Here is a 26,494-nt window from a genome sequence, read left to right on the forward strand (position 1 = left end):
AAGTGTATTGATGCAGGAGGTGCCTATTTTGAAGACTATTAATTAGTTGTACCTATTTGCTCAATAAATTTGTCTTTTTGAACAAAGGCTCATTACTTTTGAATCCTACTCTGTATATATATATATATATACACACTGTGACAGACGACCGTATTATCATTCTTTAATTTAATATTATTTATTGTATCAGTATGCTGCTGCTGAAGAATGTGAATTTCCCATTGGGATTAATAAAGTATCTATCTATCTATCTATCTATCTATCTATCTATCTATCTATCTATCTATCTATCTTCTGCTTATGTTCCGGGGGAGCAGCTATGGACATCTCACTACCTTCCCCGGGATGCTTGGTGGCAGCCTCTCTGGCTGATGATGGTGCCTCAGTTTCCCGCAGGGTTTCCTAGAAAATGGAGTTCTCCACAATGCTGTGGGGAGCTGGGGTGGCCGCCAGGGGGTGCTGCATGGAGCCAGGAACTCACCTGGACATCTCTGCAGTCCCACCCAGAAGTACAATTAGGTGCAGGTGATCAAGCACCTGGAGCACGTCCAGGTGGGTTATAAAAAGGGCCAGCATCCACCACTCAACAGCCAGAGTCGGGAGGAGGAGGACTAAGCCTGAGGAGGAGTGGTGGTGCCAGAAGGATTGTTGTGGTTATTGTGAGTGTTTTTGGGACTGTGTTGGGCCTGTGGGACATGGGGAAGGCGTGTCCCACGGCTGAAGAAAAATAAAAGAGTGTTTTATTTAAGTACGTGCCTCTGCCTCAGTCTGTGCCGGGTCGGGTGCTATATAGCGCCTTTCACAACAAACATACTGTACACACACAGGGTGAGTCAAAATTATGTGTGTATATATATTAATATACATAGCACATATATATATATAGTATAGTACATACACACACACATTAGTTTTAAAGCTATATATGGACAGGTGGCCCCACATTTGGGGGATCCACTCACAAAATACATGAAACATCAGAGAACAGGATGACATGCATAGAAACTAAATAATAACAACAAAAAATAAAAATGAGACTACATAATTAAAAAAATAATAAGAGAAAAACATAAAAAAAAATGGAATGCAATGAACACTATTGTAAAAAGTTAAGCACTTTAAACAAGAACACGTTGGACCGTAAAACAGGATTGTTGGCTTCTTGACCCAGATGTGTGGTGGTGCAGCATGTGGACGACGAGTTATCAGCAGTTTGTTTCTTCACTCCATGGCGTTTCTTGTACTTGGATGATTTCTTTTTCTGTTTGTAGTTTGCTTATGAGTGCTGCTTGTTTTATTGTATTCTTCATCATCTTCATAAATGTTCCTCCAAAATTCCTCATTTTTTTTTTTTTATTGTCTGGAGGTCACGTTACTCTCAGGATATCGTCACCACTTAAAATTTTCTGAATCTTTGTTTATTTGGGTTACCCATCGATAGTCTGTTCCGTATCTTCTCTTTGTTTTTTGGTTTGTTCCTTCTTAAAATTTTTCTGAGTTCTGGTAAAACTCTAAGAGTTGATTTGTTGCCATTGTGAAGGTGAGGCCCTGACATGTTAACATCTAAAGCTGCTACTTCAACTGTTGTATTTCTGCCAGACCTTTCCATGAGATCACTCAGTCCATGGAGGCTTCAATTCATGGCGCAAGGTCTTCATATTTTGAACCATTCACTTCCTCCAAGGAGGAGTTTCATTTTTTTTGATTCTTCCTTTCTCTTATTTTTCAGTGTGCTCTTACTGAAGAGGAGACGAGTTTTATCGCCAATTATGATGTAGAGGTTTAATAGAGTGACTGCTATGAAAAATGAATCACAGACCATCCTAATGACTGATCAGAATGTCATCTGCAGACTAAACAAGGTCTATTTGAAATTTACAGACAGGACCAAGATAAGCAAGCCAGGCTATTCAATCAAGTCACAAGTTGTCAATCGTCTTTGCTCTTAATGTTTGAATTTTTAGCTAATGCAAGTGGCTTTCTTAAACACAAGTGAAGAAGAGTCAAACATCAACTGCCTCAAGTCCAGACCTTCTCATTGTGGACACTCAAACATCACCTGCTCTATTCCCACACGGCCAGGTTTACCTCACTTACATTTCTTTCGATATTATTCTCGGTAATTTCTCTCTTTCGTGGACTTCTGTGTACTTGACAGCCTCGATTAGGTCGAGGAGATCCTCCGTCGCTATTTGAACTTCTTTGACCGCAATTGATGGTGTCACATCTACTCTTGATGAGTCTTTTCACTCTTGTGGGTTTGCTCTTTCTGAAGTATTGGAAATTTTCTTTGGCATTTTACTTTATTGATTGCTTTCTGTCGATCATCAGGGTGGAATTCATTTGTGATTCGTGGAGTTTGACTTTCACAGTCATTTGCAGATTGCCATACTTCCATTTTCAGTTCCTCCAGGTCCTCCTCCTTTATCGTTAGTGTCTCACTATTTGAGAATCGATATTTTTCAGGTGTGTCCAATCATATTTGAGTGTCTACTCCTAAATTTATTTTCAGATAGGCCTGTTTTCTCTTTTTATCCAATTTTCCAAGTGATGCTTTCAAGACGGTGTAAGTGCTACACCACATGATGTCCCTCATGATCTCATCACCCCAGGCCTTCTCCATTTCTGTTTAGCACCTGCCATATCTTCAACTTTTTTCACGTCTTCCTTTTTGCTATTCTTTAGAGATATTCTAATTTCTGCTGACCTATATGCTTTCTTTTCTTGATTAGGAACATGAGATTACATTTCTGAATTCCAATTACAAGCAACCATTCATGGCATCTCCCTTTGCTTGAAAATGCAGGGTGTGCTGCAGAAAAGAAGCATTACATGACCTCCTCTTTTCCTTCAATTGACAACTGGACTGGGTCTAGTCTCCTTAATTTCTTGCACAGGGTACATTTGTGTGGCTTTATCAGGTCTATTATGGAGGAACCAGCAACATTATTCATCTGGACTGATAACACAGTAGGGGGCTTCTTATCCTTATTTGTTGATATTGCACTATTGCTACTACCATCACCTACCCTTTTTATACCTGGAGATGTACAGGCAATAGACATTACTATTTTTGAAAATAAATTATTAAGGAAGCAGTTTTGCGCTGACATGATTTGGTTTTCATTTCATACAGTGAAGCCTACCACATAAAGGCACAAAATCAAGACTTGAGTAGTTAGGCAGGTGACGTTTTAACTCCTTCCTCCATCTTCTCCCACTAACATAGTACTCAAGGCTAAATTTCTGTCCAATGAGGATATTTTTGAGTCTACGAAGCACACATAAAAATTAGATCCCTAAATCATATTTATAATGCACCCTGCCCGGGATTGGTTCCTGCCTTGTGCCCTGTGTTGGCTGGGATTGGCTCCAGCAGTCTCCCGTGACCCTGTGTTCGGATTCAGCGGGTTGGAAAATGGATGGATGGATATTTATAATAAGGTTTTCCCTCCAGTGTGCATTTTTGTATGTTTACGCAAGCTTCTACTGCTGGTGTATCTTTTACCACATTCAGAACAGCAATATGGCTTCTCCCCAGTATGAATTCTTTGGTGTATTTCAAGACTGCATAATCGTAAGAATCGTTTACCGCATTCAGGACAGCAATGTTTTTTCTCCCCAGTGTGGATACCCGAGTGGATGAGAAGATAGGATTTACGTGAGAATTGTTTACCACATTCAGAACAGCCAAATGGCTTCTCTCCAGTATGAATTTGTTTGTGCCGACGAACAGATCCACTGTCAGAGAATCGTTTGCCACATTGAGAACAGCAATAAGGTTTTTCCCCAGTGTGGATTTTTGTGTGACTCTGAAGATGGCTCCTGTTACTGAATTGTTTACCACATTCAGAACAGCCAAATGGCTTCTCTCCAGTATGAATTTGTTTGTGCCGACGAAAAGATCCACTGTCAGAGAATCGTTTGTCACATTGAGAACAACAATAAGGTTTTTCCCCAGTGTGGATTCTTGTGTGACTCTGAAGATTGCTCCTGTTACTGAATCGTTTCCCACATTCAGAACAGCCAAATGGCTTCTCTCCAGTATGAATTTTTTTGTGCCGATGAAAAGATCCACTTTCAGAGAATCGTTTGCCACATTGAGAACAGCAATAAGGTTTTTCACCAGTGTGGATTTTTGTGTGACTCTGAAGATGGCTCCTGTTACTGAATCGTTTCCCACATTCAGAACAGCCAAATGGCTTCTCTCCAGTATGAATTTGTTTGTGCCGACGAAAAGATCCACTGTCAGAGAATCGTTTGCCACATTGAGAACAGCAATAAGGTTTTTCCCCAGTGTGGATTTTTGTGTGACTCTGAAGGTGGCTCCTGTTACTGAATTGTTTACCACATTCAGAACAGCCAAATGGCTTCTCCCCGGTATGAATTTGTTTGTGCCGACGAAAAGATCCACTGTCAGAGAATCGTTTGTCACATTGAGAACAGCAATAAGGTTTTTCCCCAGTGTGGATTCTTGTGTGACTCTGAAGATTGCTCCTGTTACTGAATTGTTTCCCACATTCAGAACAGCAAAATGACTTCTCGCCGGTACGGATTCTTGTATGTGTTGTTGTGTGCTTCTGAAAATGACTTAGTACTGAATATGTTTTACCACATTCAGAGCAGCAATATTTTTTCTCTCCAATGTGGATCTCTCCAGTATGAATTTGTTTGTGCCGATGAAAAGATCCACTGTAAGAGAATCGTTTTCCACAATAAGAACAGCAATAAGGTTTTTCCCCAGTGTGCATTCTTGTGTGAATCTGAAGATGGCTCCTGTAACTGAATCGTTTCCCACATTCAGAACAGCAAAATGACTTCTCTCTAGTGTGGATTCTTGTGTGTTTGTGAAGACAGGAATTATGTGAGAATTGTTTACCACTTTCAAAACAGCCAAATGGCTTTTCTCCAGTATGAATCTGTGTGTGCTTTCGAAAACCGCTACTGTCAGAGAATCGTTTGCCACATTGAGAACAGCAATACGGTTTTTCTCCAGTGTGGATTCTTCTATGGTTCAGAAGACCGCACTTCCATGTGAACAGTTTACCACATTCAGAACAGCAATGGCGTTTCTCTCCAGTATGAAGTATTGCATGACTTTTAAAACTGCTCGCGTGTAAGAATCGTTTACCACATTCAGAACAACAATATGGCTTCTCCCCAGTGTGAACTTTCATGTGCTTCCTGAGAGTGCTATTGCTAGTGAATTTCTTTCCACATTCAGAACAGCAATATGGTCTCTCTCCAGTATGAATTCTTGAGTGTATCGTAAGGGTACCTTTGAGAGAGAATCGTTTACCACATTCAGAACAACAATATGGCTTCTCACCAGTGTGAACTTTCATGTGCTTCCTGAGAGTGCAATGGCTAGTGAATTTCTTTCCACATTCAGAACAACAATATGGTCTCTCTCCAGTATGAATTCTTGAGTGTGTCTGAAGAGTACTTTTGAGAGTGAATCTTTTACCACATTCAGAGCAACAAAAAGGCTTTTCTCCAGTGTGTGTTCTTAAGTGCCTCTGAAGCATGCTTATGCGTACGTATTGTTTACCACATTCCGAACAACAGTGAGACTTCTTGGTACTGTGAATTCTGGTTTGCTTATGCCCTTCTTGATCAGGGTGGATGACTCCCACCTGTGTTATTTTGATAACAGGAAGAGAACTATCCTGCAAATAGCCTGCTGTCAAATCATCCGATCTTCTTTCTGATTTCTTCTTCTTCTCTTTGTCCTGGTTTTGCTGCAATCTGTACTGAAGAATAGGCTGAGCAAATGAAGAAGGTGAGAAGCTACTATTCTCTTGAAAATCTGCAATAATACAAGTATTGTAGATTAGTTACATGCTATTAGTTAAATATATAATTGTAATGAGATAAGCAGCTCACTGGTTATTGTTGTTGCCAAACACTAAGGTTCAACTGCTGGTGTGTGACTGGACTTTTCGTGTTCTGCCAGTGTCTTCACAATTTTTCTGTCTTCCCCATTTATCCCAAAGATGTGACTGCAGTGTTAATTACCATTTGGATCGACTAAGAGTGAATGTATGAGCCAGTGTGCATAGCGGCAGACTGGCAACTATTCTCAGGCTGATGCCTGCCTTATTTCAGAGACTGCTTGAATTCCCAACTTATGAAAATGCATGGGTGGATTAGAGAGGAATATGACAAGTGGAGCTCATGAAGTGTTGTTTTCATGAGAATTCAGCGAAGTTCAGGTTAAAGTCAGTGGTCATTATTCCTCCTTCACTCGGTTATTTTCATTGCTGATACTAATCCTCATATGCTCATAGTTCCTTACATTTCTATCCTCCTAACATTTTACAGGACAATGCAGTGGATGTGCCATCTTCCGTGATGGAGTCGGCCCTAGGCCTTTGACTTATTCTCCCATAACTGTTGACAATCATCTCCACTGCAATGGATTGTGGAGTAACAGGGAGGGCTTCACTGGACCTATACCAATGGCAATCAGAAGTAATTTTGGGCTTTGTTTTAATTAATTAGATTCTAATTAGAAGCGTTAATGCCCTACCATACAAATACACACAACAGCTCGCTCATGGTTCCAGTGTCCTGGGTTAAAATCCCACACCCACACATTGTCCATGAGGACTCTGCATGGCTATCCGTTTTCCTTAGTAGATTGTGGTCCTTCTCTCCCATCCCCTACTGGTGACTCTATATTGGCCCTGGGTAAGTGAATGTGCCCTGAGGTGGACTGGCACCCATAAAGGGCTTGTGTCTGCCTTGTGCTTAATGCTATCTGGAAAGACTGTGTGGTCTCCTGCATCTGACTACGGATACTGAAATACTCAAAATTCTCCACACATTCTGGGAAGGACCATGCCAACATGTATATCTAATTGAAACAATTTTAGGAGTCAACTTTTCGTAAGTGTGTGTCAGAATTCAAATCTGTGGATGCAAAGAAAACTGTTGATAAGTGTGAAACATTGCATGGTTAGCAGTACTGGAAAATTCCAAACGTCTTTTGATTCTGAGTAAAATAATTCTAGTTGAATTTGCTATACACACCATGTGTAGTAATCTTACAGATATATGCACACAGACACAACGTATTACACATACATATAGGGAACATTTTTTGATGCAGTCAAAAAGAAGACTTTCAGTTGTCAAAAGATTTGCAAATTTTACAAACATCGGTGCACAATCTGAAAAATATCTGAATGACCTGGCTACGGGGGTCTGTAGGACAGTCTAAAAGCAAATCACGCCATCCAAAGGCACATTGGCACAGAGCACAACATGACACAAGCCTGTGGATTTTTCATTATTTGTGCCCATTTGGACTTTAAATGAAACAATTTATTAAGAAAAACAATTGTGTCCCACAAAATGTCATTGTCAAAAATCACAGCTTTATGTAGTGGAAGTCATTTGGTAGAACTTTATTCTTGCAATGACTGATTTTTTTTTTTCCCCAATGTAAATCACTTATAATTAGTCTTTATGAACTGTGACATATGCTTTCTATTCAAATTCAATCAAAGGTGTATAGTTCTCTTATTTTCCATTATTAAAAATGATAACACAACTGCCATTTCCACTTTTATATTTAAATTAAGTTACTTACTTTTTCCAATATCACTAACTGGCTGCTCTTCTTCATCATCATTATCACTGATTTTCTCTTCAAACTTGACTAACTCAGATTTCAATTCCAGAGAATTCTGCTGGGAAGCCAGTTGTTCCATATTAGTGAATGGCAGCTGTAAACTGGAGTGAGATTCTTCATCGACATCCTTCTTAAAAATATTCACAGCTTCATGCGTTTGCACTCTAAGGCTAACTGAGAAATCCTTTGAATCCTCAACTTTAACCTCCGTGGTCTCCCCGAGTTGAAAATCTGAAATTCTTCCTTCATACTCCTCCTCCTTCACACACAAATCATCTGGGGCACACTGCTCACAGTCCTCTTGTTTAACGTGGGCCAGTCTTTCAGCAGTGCCATTGTCTTTGGCCAGGGCCATGCTCTGTGTTAAACTCTTCTCTCTCTCTCTCCCAATTGTCTGTTCTTCTCTTCTAAAATCCCCTCCGCATGTGGACAGGTATGGCCTGGAAGTCAAGAGAAACCTCACTGGATGAGCATTTTATCTGTCAAAATGAAAGGGATAGAATTACTTCCTAATGTCGTAAAAACATGTGAGCACATTTCAGAATTAATTTCCAGTTTTTATCAAGTACAGAAAACCAGCCACAAAGTTTATTATGAGACGCTTGAAATGCTGTGAACCCCCTAGGTCAGTCTAAGAAGCGCTCTCTAGATTTGAATGTGAAAACCAGCTTGACATGGAGACAAAGACAACCTGATCGAGACAAAGCCAAGAACGGATGGGATATTTTTCAGGTTTTCTTCACCTTCATTTTGGTAGCACAGGTTTATTCTAGGGTGGCCCAAATATAAAAATGAAAGACTTTCCAAAAGCCAGACTTGAGCTCAAGGCCCTGATTTCAAACAGACTGGGCCTGTGAAGTGTGTGGTGCCCGGCGGGCATTCATGCCCGGCTGGGACGCCCAGAAGGACCGGAGGAGGGCTTGTGGATCCTCCGGAACATGAGGGGACGTTCCTCCTGGTTGCTGTGGGGACCACGGGTACAGAGCTTGGAAGCTCATCCCTGTAGGGGCCTGTGGTCACCGCCAGGGGGTGCCCCAATGCCTTGGAGTGTTGGACCTCAGTACTTCCGCCACACTGGGAAGTGCTGGGGGGAAGAGAATTGGAGACACCCGGTGGGCTTCCGGTTTCACCGCTGGAGCTTCCGCCACACAGGGGTGTGGCTATGAGCCCTCAGGATGCAGCTGGAGCTCTTCTGGGGTGAATAAAAGGGGCCGCCTCCCTCCAGTCAGGGGCAAGAGTCGGGTGGAAGAGGACGAAGCTTGATGGAGAGGAGTGGAGGCGGTCCAGAGACTAATAAGGCATTGTGTTGTGGCCAGGACTTCAAGGGGTGATTGGTGCCGAGGCACTGGGATTGTGCACTTGACCTGTAAATATAATGTATAATAAACTCATGTGTGGTGATAACAACATGTCTACCTGTCTGTGTCCGGGCTGTTCCCCACAAGTGTTAATAGGCCACACGTCAATTACAGTTAAACAAAGAGAAATCACCATTGAAGAAAACAGGTTCTGCACAAAAACACACTGCATTGTGTCTGAATGCAATTAAAAATATTAACACACATGCACTTACACCTCTAGCCTCGGTAGGCCTGCCTGAATGGCTGTTCATCTCTCGCCTGTTAGGAGCAGCGGCCCTTCCACCCGTCCCACTGCACCACACTTTAAAGGACTCCTCCTGTCACTCCTCTTTCTCTCACTCTGACCAGTTAATATTATGCTTCACTCAATTTATTTATGGCACAGAAGCAGCTGTAATGCCCTCCAGATGTCATGTCCACCTCAAACCCACAATCATTTTCTGGTCTGTGACACCCTGCCTAGAACTCCCCCCCCTGGTTGGCCCTGACGTCCCACCACTCGTGAACATTCAAGTAAAAGACCTTTAAGGGACCGACTTCTGTCATCATTTCTTCATAACTAAACTACGCAGATCTAATCTTTCCTGTCTAACACTGAACTCCTGTTGTTGTGGAGAAATCTTCAGAAACAATGAGTGGAGTGTTCCGAATTTAGACTTTACTGCACAGCTTAGGAAAGAATTGCAGAGCACATGAAGCCTGTCTCAGTTCATGAAGTGAGCCCGGTGGTTTGTGCGCGGCTCGAATTTATTTCAGTTCTGATCACAGAACATCCCGCTTCATACTTATTTCTTGTCATGCACTTTACATGTGATAGATAGATAGATAGATAGATAGATAGATAGATAGATAGATAGATAGATAGATAGATAGATAGATAGATAGATAGATAGATAGATAGATAGATAGATAGATAGATAGATAGATAGATACTTTATTAATCCCAATGGGAAATTCACATTCTCCAGCAGCAGCATACTGATACAATAAATAATATTAAATTAAAGAATGATAATAATGCAGGTGAAAAACAGACAATAACTTTGTATAATGTTAAATGTTAATGTTTACCCCCCCGGGTGGAATTAAAGAGTCGCATAGTTTGGGGGAGGAACGATCTCCTCAGTCTGTCAGTGGAGCAGGACGGTGACAGCAGTCTGTTGCTGAAGTTGCTCTTCTGTCTGGAGATGATCCTATTAAGTGGATGCAGTGGATTCTCCATAATTGATAGGAGTCTGCTCAGCGCCCGTCGCTCTGCCACAGATGTTAAACTGTCCAGCTCCATGCCAACAATAGAGCCTGCCTTCCTCAACAGTTTGTCCAGGCGTGAGGCGTCTTTCCTCTTAATGCTGCCTCCCCAGCACACCACCACGTAGAAGAGGGCGCTCGCCACAACTGTCTGATAGAACATCTGCAGCATCTTATTGCAGATGTTGAAGGACGCCAGCCTTCTAAGGTAGTATAACCGGCTCTGTCTTTTCTTGCACAGCGCATCAGTATTGGCAGTCCAGTCCAATTTATCATCCAGCTGCACTCCCAGGTATTTATAGGTCTGCACCATCTGCACACAGTCACCTCTGATGATCACAGGGTCCATGAGGGGTCTGGGCCTCCTAAAATCCACCACCAGCTCCTTGGTTTTGCTGGTGTTCAGGTGTAGGTGGTTTGAGTCGCTCCATTTAACAAAGTCCTTGATTAGGTTCCTATACTCCTCCTCCTGCCCACTCCTGATGCAGCCCATGATAGCAGTGTCATCAGCGAACTTTTGCACATGGCAGGACTCCGAGTTGTATTGGAAGTCTGATGTATATAGGCTGAACAGGACCAGAGAAAGTACAGTCCCCTGCGGTGCTCCTGTGTTGCTGATCACAATGTCAGACGTGCAGTTCCCAAGACGCACATACTGAGGTCTCTTCCTAATTAGGTTATCTTCCTAATAATGACCTTGTGCTGTACCTGTTTTCATAACAATTACCTCAAATTTTAAACTCCTTTCCCCTAATAATCATCAGTCTTTTCATAATCATTAAGACTCGACAGATGTACTTACCGCCTGACCTGGAGATGACCACCATCTGATGATGTTTTACATTCCTCACATTCTCACATTCCTAATCTTGATCAAACAAAAACTGGAGGCCTTTTAACTGATCAATCCTCATCTTTAAGTTGGAACCAGTGTGACCCACATATGTGAAACTGAACTGTTCAGTTAACTCTTTTAGGGCAGATGTGGACTTTGTCGACCGGAGTGCACATTGTCAAAAGTTGACATCCTGGGGTAGAGGGCGGCAATCTGCTGTAAATGGTTACAAATCTCACCGTTACGTCACAGACATTCCCTCTCTGCTCGGAGGAATGTTAGACTCATTGACTTGGCACCTAATCCTGGCGTGTGCGCGAGTTACAAAATGTAAACAAATGTAAACAAAGGCAAGATGGCATCGGTGTCTCACGAGGGAGCGAAGCGAGTGCAGAAAACTAAATACTCAGCTGATGATATTTTGCACATTAATTTGACTTTTCAGAGTCTGATTTTGTTGACAGTGATCAGGAGATCGAGCAGGAGAGTGAGGAACTGGCATCAGGTGATCGGACACCAGCCGACGCCACCCCAGCTGAGCACATTCACGCAGCCGACGCACCTACGGCAAGGTTCATGTGGGAGGAAAACCCAGACATTGACCCGTGGGAGTCAAACTGGCTACCGGACTTCACAAGACGGCATGGCTTGCTGTTGGACTCGATCACCAGCCGCTGGACTACTTCAGGCTGCTCTCTCCTGACAGACAAGACACACAGGTATGCAGAGCAATTTTTTGAATTGTGGGCTGCGATTCAAAGTGGAAAAACACAACAAAAGATGAGATGAAGGGCTTTGTGGCCTTACAAATAGAGATGGGACTGGACTGGTGATGTAACTTCAGGGAGCATTAGTCCAAACGTCCTTTGTCCCCTAGAGCCATGATAGGTACAGTGCATCCAGAAAGTATTCCCAGCGCATCACTTTTTCCACATTTTGTTATGTTACAGCCTTATTCCAAAATGGATTAAATTCATTTTTTTCCTCAGAATTCTACAAACAACACCCCATAATGACAACGTGAAAAAGTTTACTTGAGGTTTTTCCAAATTTATTAAAAATAATAAAATTGAGAAATCCCATGTCCATAAGTATTCACAGCCTTTGCCGTGAAGCTCAAAATTGAGCTCAGGTGCATCCTGTTTCCCCTGATCATCCTTCAGGTGTTTCTGCAGCATCATTGGAGTCCACCTGTGGTAAATTCAGTTGACTGGACATGATTTGGAAAGGCACACACCTGTCTATAGAAGGTCCCACAGCCGACAGTTCATGTCAGAGCACAAACCAAGCATGAAGTCAAAAGAATTGTCTGTAGACCTCCGAGACAGGATTGTCTCGAGGCACAAATCTGGGGAAGGTTACAGAAAAATTTCTGCTGCTTTGAAGGTCCCAATGAGCACAGTAGCCTCCATCATCCGTAAGTGGAAGAAGTTCGAAACCACCAGGACTCTTCATAGAGCTGGCCGGCCATCTAAACTGAGCGATCAGGGGAGAAGGGCCTTAGTCAGGGAGGTGACCAAGAACCCGATGGTCACTCTGTCAGAGCTCCAGAGGTCCTCTGTGGAGAGAGGAGAACCTTCCAGAAGGACAACCATCTCTGCAGCAATCCACCAATCAGGCCTGTATTGTAGAGTGGCCAGACGGAAGCCACTCCTTAGTAAAAGGCACATGGCAGCCCGCCTGGAGTTTGTCAAAAGGCACCTGAAGGACTTTCAGACCATGAGAAAGAAAATTCTCTGGTCTGATGAGACAAAGATTGAACTCTTTGGTGTGAATGCCAGGCGTCACGTTTGGAGGAAACCAGGCACCACTCATCACCAGGCCAATACCATCCCTACAGTGAAGCATGGTGGTGGCAGCATCATGCTGTGGGATGTTTTTCAGCGGCAGGAACTGGGAGACCAATCAGGATAAAGGGAAAGATGACAGCAGCAATGTACAGAGACATCCTGGATGAAAACCTGCTCCAGAGCGCTCCTGACCTCAGACTGGAGCGACGGTTCATCTTTCAGCAGGACAACGACCCTAAGCACACAGCCAAGATATCAAAGGTGTGGCTTCAGGACAACTCTGTGAATGTCCTTGAGTGGCCCAGCCAGAGCCCAGACTTGAATCTGATTGAACATCTCTGGAGAGATCTAAAAATGGCTGTGCACCGACGCTTCCCATCCAACCTGATGGAGCTTGAGAGGTGCTGCAAAGAGGAATGGGCCAAACTGGCCAAGGATAGGTGTGCCAAGCTTGTGGCATCATATTCAACAAGACTTGAGGCTGGAATTGCTGCCAAAGGTGCAGCGACAAAGTATTGAGCAAAGACTGTGAATACTTATGCACATGGGATTTCTCCGTTTTTTTATTTTTAATAAATTTGCAAAAATCCTCAAGTAAACATTTTTCACGTTGTCATTATGTGGTGTTGTGTGCAGAATTCTGAGGAAAAAATGAATTTAATCCATTTTGAAATAAGGCTGTAACATAACAAAATGTGGAAAAAGTGATGTGCTGGGAATACTTTCTGGATGCACTGTGGATGGATGGATGGATGGATGGATGGATGGATGGATACTTTATTAATCCCAAGGGGAAATTAATTTTTTTTTTTTTTTAGATAAAAATAGATAGGGCTGAAAGCCCGCGCTAGCTGACCTCCGCTACCCAGCCTCTTGGTAGACAACGTGTGGTCTTTGGGAAACAAACTTGATGAGCTAAGAGCCAGAATTAAAATAAGAGAGTGCTGCGCTCTAATTTTCTCCAAGACCTGGCTTTCGGACAAAGTCCCAGAATGCACCGTTCAGCTACAGACTCACTCTGTGCACCGTGGAGACCGTACCTCAGCCTCCGTTAAGGCTATGAATGGGGGGGGGGGGGGGTTATTAGCAACTTGTGGTGTGGAGACGTATGCACTGTTTATAAGCACTGCTTGCAAGATGGGGAGTTTTTACAGCTGAAATGCTGACCCTATTCACTGCTGTGTTTTTGGCCGCTGTTTACATCCCACGGCGAGCTAACTTAACTCCGTGGCAGTGCTTGGCAGACTCCATGACGTCATCAGCGCTTTAGAGACGGCTCATCCCGATGCTGTTTTTTTGCCACTGGTGACTTTAATCAGTGCAATTTACAGACTGAACTTCCTAAATACCACCAACACGTGAGAAGAACACACTGGATCATGTTTACAGCAACATACGCAGTGCATACAGGGCTGTACCCCGCTCCCATTTCGGACAATCAGACCACATTTCTCTGTTCCTGTACCCAGCCTACAGACACAGGCTGAAACAAACAAACCGTATCATTAAGCAAGTTAAACTTTGGACTCCAGAGAGACTGAGTGCACCCTGCAGGGCTGTTTTGCTTAGACAGACTGGGATGTTTTTAGGGTTGCAGCCACTCTGGAGGACTCTTCTATCAGCATACAGGACTATGCTGAGTATGTGACTGGGTACATTGGCACCTGTATTGACAACATCATGCCCACAATACCAGTCAGGAAGTTCTCCAACCAGAAGCCCTGGATAAAAAGTCAGGTAGGCCACATGCTGCGTGCCCGCTCTCTTGCATTTAGATCAGGCACTGAGACAGAGTACGGTCTAAGAAAAGCCATCACAGCAGCCAAGACCCAGTACAGAGAGAAAGAGAGAAGCTAGTGGGCTTCTTATTCTACTGCTGACTCTGGACGTATGTGGCAGGGCCTACAGCACATCACAGACTGCAGGACCACCACCAGCACAATCAGCTCCATGATGATCTCAACACTTTCTACACCCGCTTTGAGACATCCAGCAATAGCACAGAGTGGAGGCACACACACACACACACACACACAAACAAACACACACCTGGACCACCCAACCCCCTCCACACGCCCAATGGTCTCTTTAGGTCAGGTACACAAAGCACTAAGGAAGATTAACCCTCGTAAAGCAGCTGGACCAGACAACATCCCTGGGCGGGCTCTTGGAGCATGTGCCAATGAGCTGGCTGATCTTCAACCTTTCCCTCAGTCAGCACATTGTCCCGTCCTGCTTCAAGACTACGATCATCGTCCCCCTTGCTAAAAAAGAAGCCCACCCACCTGCCTGAGTGACTGCAGGCCGGTAGCACTCACTCCAATCATCATGAAGTGTGTTGAGAGAGTGGTGCTGGCCCACATTTAGAGCAGCATACCGGACATCCTGGACCCCCTGTAGTATACCTACCGGCCCAACAGGTCCACCTCAGATGCCATCGCGGCTGCCCTACATCATTCCTTCTCCCATCTGGAGAACAAAGACTCCTACATCAGGATGCTCTTTGTTGACTACAACTTCCCATTTAACATGATTATCCCCCATAAACTGTCTGCACTTGGCCTGCACCCCACTCTCTCCGACTTGCAGGCCCCAGTCTGTCAGGATCTCAGTCACCATTATCACAAACACAGGCACCCCACAGGGATGCATCCTCAGCCCCATCCTCTACACCCTGTTCACCCAGGACTGTGTCGCCTCCCACAAAGATAACGTCATCCTAAAGCTCGCAGATGGCAACGCAGTGATTGGACACCATCACTGGTGGGGATGAGGCGGCCTACAGGAGGGAGGTGGACAGTCTGGTGTCATGGTGTGAGGACAACAACCTCACCCTCAACACAGACAAGATGAAGGAGATGATAGTGGACATGAGGAAGGAGAGGAGACCTCATCCGAGGGCTTGAAGTGGAGAGGGTGAGCAACTATTAAATACCTGGGCGTCTACATCAGTGAGGACTTCACTTGGACTCTCAACACTGCACAGCTGGTCAAGAGGGCTCAACAGCGGCTGTACTTTCTGAGGAGGCTGAGGAAGTTTGGTATGTCGACTAAGATTCTCGGCAACTTTTACAGCTGCATTGTTGACCAGCTTCATCACCGTGTGGTATGGCAACACTACTGCTATGGACCACAAACGCCTGCAGAGAGTGGTGAAGATTGCTGAGAAGATCACCGGGACTCCACTGCAGAGTCCACAGGAGAACTTCCTCGACTCGCCCCCAACACGAACTGTTCACACTTCTACCCTCAGACGTATGAAATGCAGGACTTCCAGGCTAAAGAACTCTTTCTCTCCCAAGGCTATTAGACTCCTAAATAACTGACTGGAGTTTATAACTGTGGGCCACCTCATTCTATCGACCTCACACAACTGTATTGGACTTGTCCATCACACACCTACCTGCACGTTACACTTTATACTTCTATTCTGTTGTCATACTTTCTGCTGCCTCCGTTACTTATTATCTATCTGCTACTAATTACAGTGGGGCGAAAAAGTATTTAGTCAGCCACCAATTGTGCAAGATCTCCCACTTAAAAAGATGAGAGAGGCCTGTAATTTTCATCATAGGTATACCTCAACTATGAGAGACAAAATGAGAAAAACAAATCCAGAATATCACATTATCTGATTTTTAAAGAATTTATTTGCAAATTATGGTGGAAAATAAGTATTTGGTCACCTACAAACAAGCAAGATGTCTGGCTCTCACAGACCTGTAACTTCTCCTGTAAGAGGCTCCTCTGTCCTCCACTCGTCACCTGTATTAATGGCACCTGTTTGAACTCGTTATCAATATAAAAGACACCTGTCCACAACCTCAAACAGTCACACTCCAAACTTCACTATGGCCAAAGAGCTGTCAAAGGACACCAGAAACAAAATTGTAGACCTGCACCAGGCTGGGAAGACTGAATCTGCAATAGGTAAGCAGCTTGGTGTGAAGAAATCAACTGTGGGAGCAATTATTAGAAAATGGAAGACATACAAGACCACTGATAATCTCCCTCGATCTGGGGCTCCACGCAAGATCTCACCTCGTGGGGTTAAAATGATCACAAGAATGGTGAGCAAAAAACCCAGAACCACACGGGGGGACCTAGTGAATGACCTGCAGAGAGCTGGAACCAAAGTAACAAAGGCTACCATCAGTAACACACTACGCCGCCAGGGACTCAAATCCTGCAGTGCCAGACGTGTCCCCCTGCTTAAGCCAGTACATGTGCAGGCCCGTCTGAAGTTTGCTAGAGAGCATTTGGATGATCCAGAAGAGGATTGGGAGAATGTCATATGGTCAGATGAAAAAACTCTACTCGTCGTGTTTGGAGGAGAAAGAATGCTGAGTTGCATCCAAAGAACACCATACCTACTGTAAAGCATGGGGGTGGACACATCAGGCTTTGGGGCTGTTTTTCTGCAAAGGGACCAGGACGACTGATCTGTGTAAAGGAAAGAATGAATGGGGCCATGTATCGTCAGATTTGGAGTGAAAACCTCCTTCCATCAGCAAGGGCATTGAAGATGAAGCGTGGCTGGGTCTTTCAGCATGACAATGATCCCAAACACACCGCCTGGGTAACGAAGGAGTGGCTTCGTAAGAAGCATTTCAAGGTCCTGGAGTGGCCTAGCCAGTCTCCACATCTCAACCCCATAGAAAATCTTTGGAGGGAGTTGAAAGTCCGTGTTGGCCAGCGACAGCCCCAAAACATCACTGCTCTAGAGGAGATCTGCATGGAGGAATGGGCCAAAATACCAGCAACAGTGTGTGAAAACCTTGTGAAGACTTACAGAAAACGTTTGACTTCTGTCATTGCCAACAAAGGGTATATAACAAAGTATTGAGATGAACTTTTGTTATTGACCAAATACTTTTTTTCCCACCATAATTTGCAAATAAATTCTTCAAAAATCAGACAATGTAATTTTCTGGATTTTTTGTTTTCTCATTTTGTCTCTCATAGTTGAGGAAGACCTATGATGAAAATTACAGGCCTCTCTCATCTCTTTAAGTGGGAGAACTTGCACAATTGGTGGCTGACTAAATACTTTTTTGCCCCACTGTATTTATGTTTGTCTTTATACGTTGGTTTTGTCATTTGGTGTGGACAGCAAAGAAAGAATTTCATTATACAGGGAAACGTGTCTCCTTACTGTGCACATGACAAACTTTGAACTTGAACTACATTAATGGATCAATGTCATGGCCCCGAGTTAGAGGGAAACGGAGACTCATTGAAACCTTAATTTAGTGTCCCCAGACACAGACAGGCGGACATGTTGTAAATCACCACCACAAGTTTATTTACAGTCTACTATTTACAAGTTAAATGCCACACAACCCCAAAACTCCCCCAAAGTCCAGCTGCCTCCACTCCTCGCCTTCCAGCTTCGTCCTTCTCCTCACCCGACTCCAGCCCTGAATGAAGGGAGGCGGCCCCTTTTATATTCCCCTGGATGTGCCCCAGGTGCTTCCTGGCAATCTTCCACCGACACGTCCCAGCGTGGCGGAAGTGCCGGCTGCATTCCCGGACGCACTCCGGGTGTCCCTGCTCCTCTTCCCCCCAGCACTTCCGGGTGTGGTGGAAGTGCCGAGGTTCCAGAGCTCCTGACCACGGGCCCCCACAGGGTTGAACTTCTAAGCTCTGTAACTGTGGTCCCCATAGCAACCAGGGCGGTCGCCCCCACATGGTCTGAGGAAGGCGTACGCCCTTTTCCGGTCTTCCTGGGTCCCCCCCCCCCACCTGCGACAAGTGGTATAAAAAAAAAAAAAGAAAAATCCAAAGATAACTATTATAATATTTTAAAAATAGATAGATAGATAGATAGATAGATAGATAGATAGATAGATAGATAGATAGATAGATAGATAGATAGATAGATAGATAGATAGATAGATAGATAGATAGATGTGAAAGGCACTATATAATAGATAGATAAATAGATGTGAAAGGCACTATATAATTGATAGATAGTTCATTAATCCTAGTCAGAAAGGGCAATACTACTATTGATCTACATGTTCAGAGAACAGCACAGATGGCAGCAGGACACTGGCACTGGGGTTCAACTACCATCTGGCTCATTGATGTTATCTGCTGCCCTGTAATGTTCTTTATTATTTGACATATCTGACTTGAGTCTTAATCTTATTAATAACGTGGGAGCTTTAAATTGTCACTCAGTTTAATAAGGGATGCGTCATGAGTCCAGTTTCTGTACATATTTAGAGAAGCAACATTCATGCTTCACTTTTCAGACAGGACAAAAAGAGTTGCACTGCATAGTTGCAGCTAATTAAGGGGGGGTGGTGGGGGTCCTTTACAGCACAACAACACAGAGGGTGCCAGTAGACAATAAAGTGTGACAGGAGACCACCGACAAGCTTATAAAAAAAATGTTAGTCAGTTTAAACCAGCGAGTTTAAATTGTACCTGTCATGTTGTAGGAAAATGGAAGTTCAACACCAAGTCAGTGCAATAAAGATGAGCTTCCTGTCCATTTGACTAAAACACAGAGGGCAGTCTAGAAAAAGAAAAACAAAAACAAACTAAACTTTTTGATTATTTCAAAAAAGAATTTCAACCGTTTTATTCATCTACAGTTTTAGCAAACATGGAAATTGACCTCCACAACACAGCTTTACCTGTCGATGTACTGAAAACAATAAAGTGCATCCGGAAAGCATTCCCAGCGCATCACTTTTTCCACATTTTGTTATGTTACAGCCTTATTCCAAAATGGATTAAATTCATTTTTTCCTCAGAATTGTACACACAACACCCCATAATGACAACATGAAAAAAGTTTACTTGAGGTTTTTGCAAATTTATTAAAAATAAAAAAACAGAGAAATCCCATGTCCATAAGTATTCACAGCCTTTGCTCAATACTTTGTCGATGCACCTTTAGCAGCAATTCCAGCCTCAAGTCTTGTTGAATATGATGCCACAAGCTTGGCACACCTATCCTTGGCCAGTTTAGCCCATTCCTCTTTGCAGCACCTCTCAAGCTCCATCAGGTTGGATGGGAAGCGTCGGTGCACAGACATTTTAAGATCTCTCCAGAGATGTTCAAGTCTGGGCTCTGGCTGGGCCACTCAAGGACATTCACAGAGTTGTCCTGAAGCCACTCCTTTGATATCTTGGCTGTGTGCTTAGGGTCGTTGTCCTGCTGAAAGATGCACCGTCGCCCCAGTCTGAGGTCAAGAGCACTCTGGAGCAGGTTTTCATCCAGGATGTCTCTGTACGTTGCTGCAGTCGTCTTTCCCTTAATCCTGACTAGTCTCCCAGTCCCTGCCACTGAAAAACATCCCCACAGCATGATGCTGCCACCACCATGCTTCACTGTAGGGATGGTATTGGCCTGGTGATGAGCGGTGCCTGGTTTCCACCAAATGTGACGCCTGGCATTCACAACAAAGAGTTCAATCTTTGTCTCATCAGACCAGAGAATTTTCCTTCTCATGGTCTGAGAGTCCTTCAGGTGCCTTTTGGCAAACTCCAGGCGGGCTGCCATGTGCCTTTTACTAAGGAGTGGCTTCCGTCTGGCCACTCTACCATACAGGCCTGATTGGTGGATTACTGCAGAGATGGTTGTCCTTCTGGAAGGTTCTCCTCTCTCCACAGAGGACCTCTGGAGCTCTGACAGAGTGACCATCGGGTTCTTGGTCACCTCCCTGACTAAGGCCCTTCTCCCCCGATCGCTCAGTTTAGATGGCCGGCCAGCTCTAGGAAGAGTCCTGGTGGTTTCGAACTTCTTCCACTTACGGATGATGGTGGCCACTGTGCTCATTGGGACCTTCAAAGCAGAAATTTTTCTGTAACCTTCCCCAGATTTGTGCCTCGAGACAATCCTGTCTCGGAGGTCTACAGACAATTCCTTTGACTTCATGCTTGGTTTGTGCTCTGACATGAACTGTCAACTGTGGGACCTTATATAGACAGGTGTGTGCCTTTCCAAATCAGGTCCAGTCAACTGAATTTACCACAGGTGGACTCCAGTGAAGCTGCCGAAACATCTCAAGGATGATCAGGGGAAACAGGATGTACATGAGCTCAATTTGGAGCTTCATGGCAAAGGCTGTGAATACTTATGTACATGGGATTTCTCAATTTTTAAATTTTTAATAAATTTACAAAAATCTCAAGTAAACTTTTTTCACATTGTCATTATGGGGTGTTGTGTGTAGAATTCTGAGGAAAAAAATGAATTTAATCCATTCTGGAATAAGGCTGTAACATAACAAAATGTGGAAAAAGTGATGCGCTGTGAATACTTTCTGGATGCACTGTAGATAGATAGATAGATAGATAGATAGATAGATAGATAGATAGATAGATAGATAGATAGATAGATAGATAGATAGATAGATAGATAGATAGATAGATAGATAGATAGATAGATAGATAGATACTTTATTAAATCCCCATACTCCAGCAGCAGCACACTGATAAAGACAATATTAAAGAGTGATAACAATGCAGTGCAAGTTAAAAATATGCAAGGTGGCGAGTGCCAGGCAGGTAGAAGAGTCTATAGTCTTATAGAATGTTAACGTTTACCACCCCCAGTTCTGTCCTCTCTTGCACAGAGTATCATCGATAGCTAAACTTTAAACAATAAATAACATTGTAAAGGTTTCCGGGAGGGCAGAGGAAATACTACAAATGTTTAAGTGCAAAGGGACCACCTACAGAGAGAACATGGACGTGTGCACTTGCTGTAACGCCTGCTCTTTTAAATGTCTTTGTACACGGCACACAAACCATTAGTTATTCCAATCACTGCTCTTTTGCTATACTTACGATACACTCTGTGCTGATGAGACATCGCTAATAATTTCAGTTTATTTGACAATAAAACAGATTATTGCAAAAAAAACTGGTTGAAAATTAAACTGGAGTCTTTATAAAAACTGTAATTTTTCGACATCCTTTTAACCAAATCCACTGTAAATTTTCAAAGATGGTGCCGCTCGATAAGACACCAATAACGCCAGCAAAACAGAGTGATGACTGCACGACTGCGGTCTAATGAAGTGAAAAGCAGAGCGAGCCAAGAGGGAAATCAAAAGGAGAAACGCAAAGTAAAAATGCACGAGCACAAAGAGAGATCGGGAGCCATCGCGACTTAGTGCGCCTGCGCTCCATTTAAAGGAGAAACGGCGGGCAAAGGTGCACATGCAGAGAGAGATTAGGCGCAATCAGTACTTGAAACGCCTAAAAGACGTACTTCAATTCCATAGTAAGCCGATATCTTCAAAACAGACCGATTACCATCGCACACCATCTGTACACCAGGATTATCAGCGGTTCGACATAAACGCATGAATGTGCGATTCGCCCGGCAGCCAGCGAAACACCATAAAGACGGCCAAAACGAACCACTCATCGATCAAACTTGAAATCCCTAAGCGATGTTCTGGCCCACTTAATAATCTGAACCCCCTCACCAACTCACCTCAATTTGCACCCACATCCATCTTTTTCTTACCTTCAGCTCTTTCGCTCGCCATTGTCCAGAAAAGAAGTCTGAATTCGTGAAGCAGCGATTACAGAAAGGAAACCAGGCGAAGCAAAACTACGTCATCAATGTGCGATAATGACACGTGATCCCAACCTTCTGCGCCCAGCCCCCAGGATTCAGAGACCGTCCACTGTCACGTTGGTTTCATTGCAAAACTAGTAACGTCAATTAATCCTGTAACCATAAAAGATGATGAAATCGCTGTTAATATGACTTCGTCCGGTCATGAGGCAAGAATCGGAGTTTCTGATTATTTTATTATTGTCGTAGTTCTTGTTAGAAACAAAAAATCAGTTACGTATGATTCATAATTTGATAATAAAAACAAAGAGGACCGAATATTTTATAAATTCAGGAAACACCGTACTAAAACATGCATGTGGCTGCTCGAACTTCTATCCATCCATCCATTTTCCAACCCGCTGAATCCGAACACAGGGTCACGGGGGTCTGCTGGAGCCAATCCCAGCCAATACAGGGCACAAGGCAGGGAACCAATCCTGGGCAGGGTGCCAACCCACCGCAGGACACACACAAACACACCCACACACCAACCACGCACTAGGGCCAATTTAGGATTGCCAATCCACCTAACCTGCATGTCTTTGGACTGTGGGAGGAAACCGGAGCGCCCGGAGGAAACCCACGCAGACACGCTAACTTCTATTATTTTTAATTTTATCATTCAGAATAGTAAAAAGTGTTACATTATTTCTGGACCCTCGTTTAATAAACCGGAAAGTTCTGTTAATTACATTAATTATGTTTCAAACTGAGTGATGATCAACTGGTATGAAAATGAAGGACTAAACTTTTGAGTTCTCAGTATTTTCTTTCCATTCTGATGGCTCATTTAAAGATATTTTTCATATTTTTCAACCTTGATAAGCCAACGGTGTCACCTAGATTTTGGGAGAGCTTCAGCAGTGGGATGAGTTTTGGCTGCTACTGAGCCATGAGTTTAATTATCCAACCATTTTCCTTTCTATCATTATCTTTTTTTGGCAGCTTTGGACTATGTGCATTTTCAGAGACCTTGTCTGTAACTACTGAGTAGTATTAAGTCAGGGTGCTTAAGTCAAAATGTCAATCAAAAAGGATTGATGACTTCATGGCCCCTCCCCTTTCCTCTGATTTGGTGGATTTAAATGATGCACCCCACCCCCTGTCCTGTGATTGGTGAATTCCAACCTGTCCCCTCCCTAACCCTGCCTTAATCCCACCCCACCCTCCTGATTGGTCAGGGATTGTGTCAAGAGCAGTTTGATGGGTGTTGGTCCTGCTCAGACCTCACCTTAATCCCACCTTCACCCACCTGATTTGACGCAAACCCTGAACCAGAGCAGTTTGATGGGTGTTGACCCCGCCTTAATCTCACCCCACCCTCCTGATTGGTTCAGGATTTGTGTCATGAGCACTTTAACGGTTGTTTATCCTGCCTTAATCCCACCCCACCCTCCTGATTGGTTCAGGGTTTGTGTCGAGAGCAGTTTGATGGGTGTTGACCCCGCCTTAATCCAACGACACCCTCCTGATTGGTTCAGGGTTTGTGTCACGAGCACTTTGATGGATGTTGATCCCGCCTTAATCCCACCCCACCCTTTTGATTGGTTCAGGGTTTGTGTCAAGAGCAGTTTGATGGATGCTGCCTCTGCATTGCCCCCCGGTCTGTCAACACCCGTCCTTGACTGAGAAAACAGACACACGTGTTGTGGTTTGTAACTTTTGAAGGAAAAGGATTTTAGGTATTGCATGTAAAGCACGAGATAACTAGTTCAATATAAGCCATTGAAAAATCACGCAGAGGTAAATAGTTCCCTTTTAAAACACGTATAAAAAATCTAAAACAAACCCTTTTCTATTAAATACCCGACATTTTAAGTAATCAAGTACGTTTAGGTAAGTATTTTCAGCCGAGCTAAGGATCCACATTGCGGAAGCATTTCACTTAACTTTCTAAAGGTGGCAGCTGTACCCAGACACAGAGTGAACGGGCACACTTGAATAACAAGCTACCAGAAGTGGGGTTTGAACCCACGTGGCCATTTGCCCATTGGATCTCAAGTCCAAGGCCTTAATCACTCGGCCACATTCTAGGTGGTAGAAAAAGCTAATTAAAGCACTCTGTGCCACTCCGTGAAAACTGGGATCATTCTTTCAGCTCCTTCAAAAACAGGTGGAGACTTATCTTCTCGTCGGACGTGGGAGGCCAGAAGGGGAGACTCCCACAACACCCAGCTGTGTGCCCTGCTCAGACATTATGTGAAATACTTGATGGAAGATTAGCTTTTCTTTTGCTGATACGGGTAAGTGGGCAGCTGACACAAGAAACAGGTTCACACATACAGGCCTTTAACATAAGTTCATATCTTCCTGTTGTGAATGTAAAGTGGTCTTAAAACGGGTCAAAGGGCACACAACTGCTAAAAGAAATCAGTCTCCTTATTATAAAGTCTGCTTTTAAAAATACCATTCTTTTCGGTGTATATAAATAAGCGTTCAGAGTGGTCCATTATACAGCTTACTGTTAATAACGAAAGAGGACTCCGAATCTCGTCGAAAGACAAAACGGTGCATCTTCAATGATGCATCTAGAAATGTTGTTTCAGAGATGGAAGGCAGCCCGAGAAATGTTACTTATATGGGAGGAATTAATAATAATAATTATTATTATTTAATAAGTGCCATTATTAGTGTATAAATGGATATAAATAATTGCATTTAAACGATTCGCCAAAATCTGTTGTATGTAAACGATACTGTTTTAAAACGTTATTGTTTTTTCATCAGAAAACCTGGCTCCCACGTCTACCTGTATTAGTTTAAATGGCACTTTTGCCACTTGCAATATGGCGGATGCGCTGACGTATCGCGTCGACTGGGCAACACAGTGAATGCGGCGTCTACCTATATGTCTATGGCGCGGATATCTATTACGTCATTACGCTAGCGTGCCACAAAATCACGTGACAGGCACATTTGAAACAAGCCTCGAACTGGTGCTTCGAAAGCTCTGTCGCTACCCGATGCTCGACACAGTGTCGAAACCTCACTATCGATCGGCCCATCACTAGCTGCGGGAAAAAGAGGGCAATCGTTATTAGTGCGCCTGCGCGGAATTTAAAGGCACAACGGCGGGCAAAGTTACGCGAGCAAGAGTCAATCAGGTTTTAATACGCTTATGCTAACTTTTAAAGAGCAACGGTGGGAAGTCGTGCGCGACAGAAAAGGAGCAATGGGTACTTAACGCGCCTGCGCAGAATTTAAAGGAGCCCCGAATTCCACAGTCCGCCTGTATTTCCATAAACGACCGATTCGTATTCGGAAAATTAGCAAAGCACGCCAGCCAAAAATGAGCAACGTTGAAATAAACGAACAAATGAGCTAATCGCCGTGCTGCCATCAAGATACCATAAAGATCGCCAAAACGAACCACTCATTGGCCAAACCTGAGCTACCCCCACGATGTCTTGAGCCGCTTAAATATCCGAAACCCCTCAGCATGCCACACTGCCTCTCATCCAAATCATTCGCTCCGCACTCAACGCCCGTGCTCGGCTTCGTCTCACCTTCTGTTCTTTTGCTTGTTCTTGTACTGAAAAAAGTCTAAACAGGTGAAGCGCGAGAAGAGCTTAGTGAAAGGAATGTAGTCGAAGTTAAACTGCGTCATCAACGTGCGACCAGGAAACGTGACTCCCAACCCATTTAGCGCGTCCACTTGTTCTTGTATTGCAATGTGATATGAGTATGCATGTGTGCGTGCACGCGCCTTATGAGACGAGTAACGAAGCAAATGTGTTCACCTGCAGTTGGGTGTCTGTTGAGTTAATTCGACCATCTTAAAATGGAGCAGGTGAAGGGCTGAATTCTCTTGTTTTGCACTTAACACCAAGTCGAGTCAGTAAATGGACTGACAGATGGTCAATATATAATATTTACCCTCGAGTTCTTAAGGAGGCTAGTGAGTACAGATATAGATAGATAGATAGATAGATAGATAGATAGATAGATACTTTATTAATCCCAATGGGAAATTCACAAAGATATAAAACAGGACTTGTGTACTAAACGGATGGCAATGAAACCTCTCCC

General features: G+C 43.7%; 1 protein-coding gene across 2 annotated transcripts; it reads right to left on the reverse strand.

Annotated features, from left to right (window-relative positions):
• Positions 1 to 638: 638 nt before the first annotated feature.
• LOC114642657 (zinc finger protein 665-like) lies at positions 639 to 26,129 on the reverse strand. 2 transcript variants are annotated; one of them, XM_051927395.1, is made up of 3 exons: positions 25,861 to 26,129; positions 7,598 to 8,118; positions 639 to 5,809 (listed from the first exon to the last, which is right to left on the reverse strand). In XM_051927395.1, the coding sequence occupies exons 2-3, from the start codon at positions 7,992 to 7,994 to the stop codon at positions 3,435 to 3,437; spliced, it is 2,772 nt and encodes a 923-aa protein (XP_051783355.1). In that variant the 5' UTR covers positions 7,995 to 8,118; positions 25,861 to 26,129; the 3' UTR covers positions 639 to 3,434. The 2 variants fall into 2 exon arrangements, with proteins under 2 accessions (XP_051783355.1, XP_051783356.1); XM_051927396.1 differs by lacking the exon at positions 25,861 to 26,129 and adding an exon at positions 19,309 to 19,379.
• Positions 26,130 to 26,494: the final 365 nt, after the last annotated feature.

Source organism: Erpetoichthys calabaricus, chromosome 5 (genome assembly GCF_900747795.2).
Source record: "Erpetoichthys calabaricus chromosome 5, fErpCal1.3, whole genome shotgun sequence".
Lineage (NCBI taxonomy): Eukaryota > Metazoa > Chordata > Cladistia > Polypteriformes > Polypteridae > Erpetoichthys > Erpetoichthys calabaricus.

Excerpts from the sequence above, each read along its gene's own strand:
- LOC114642657 (XM_051927395.1), bottom strand. The coding sequence starts at position 7,994 with ATGGCCCTGGCCAAAGACAATGGCACTGCTGAAAGACTGGCCCACGTT. Across the intron at positions 5,810-7,597 it reads AGTTAGTGATATTGGAAAAA|ATTTTCAAGAGAATAGTAGC; the intron begins GTAAGTAACTTA and ends GTATTATTGCAG.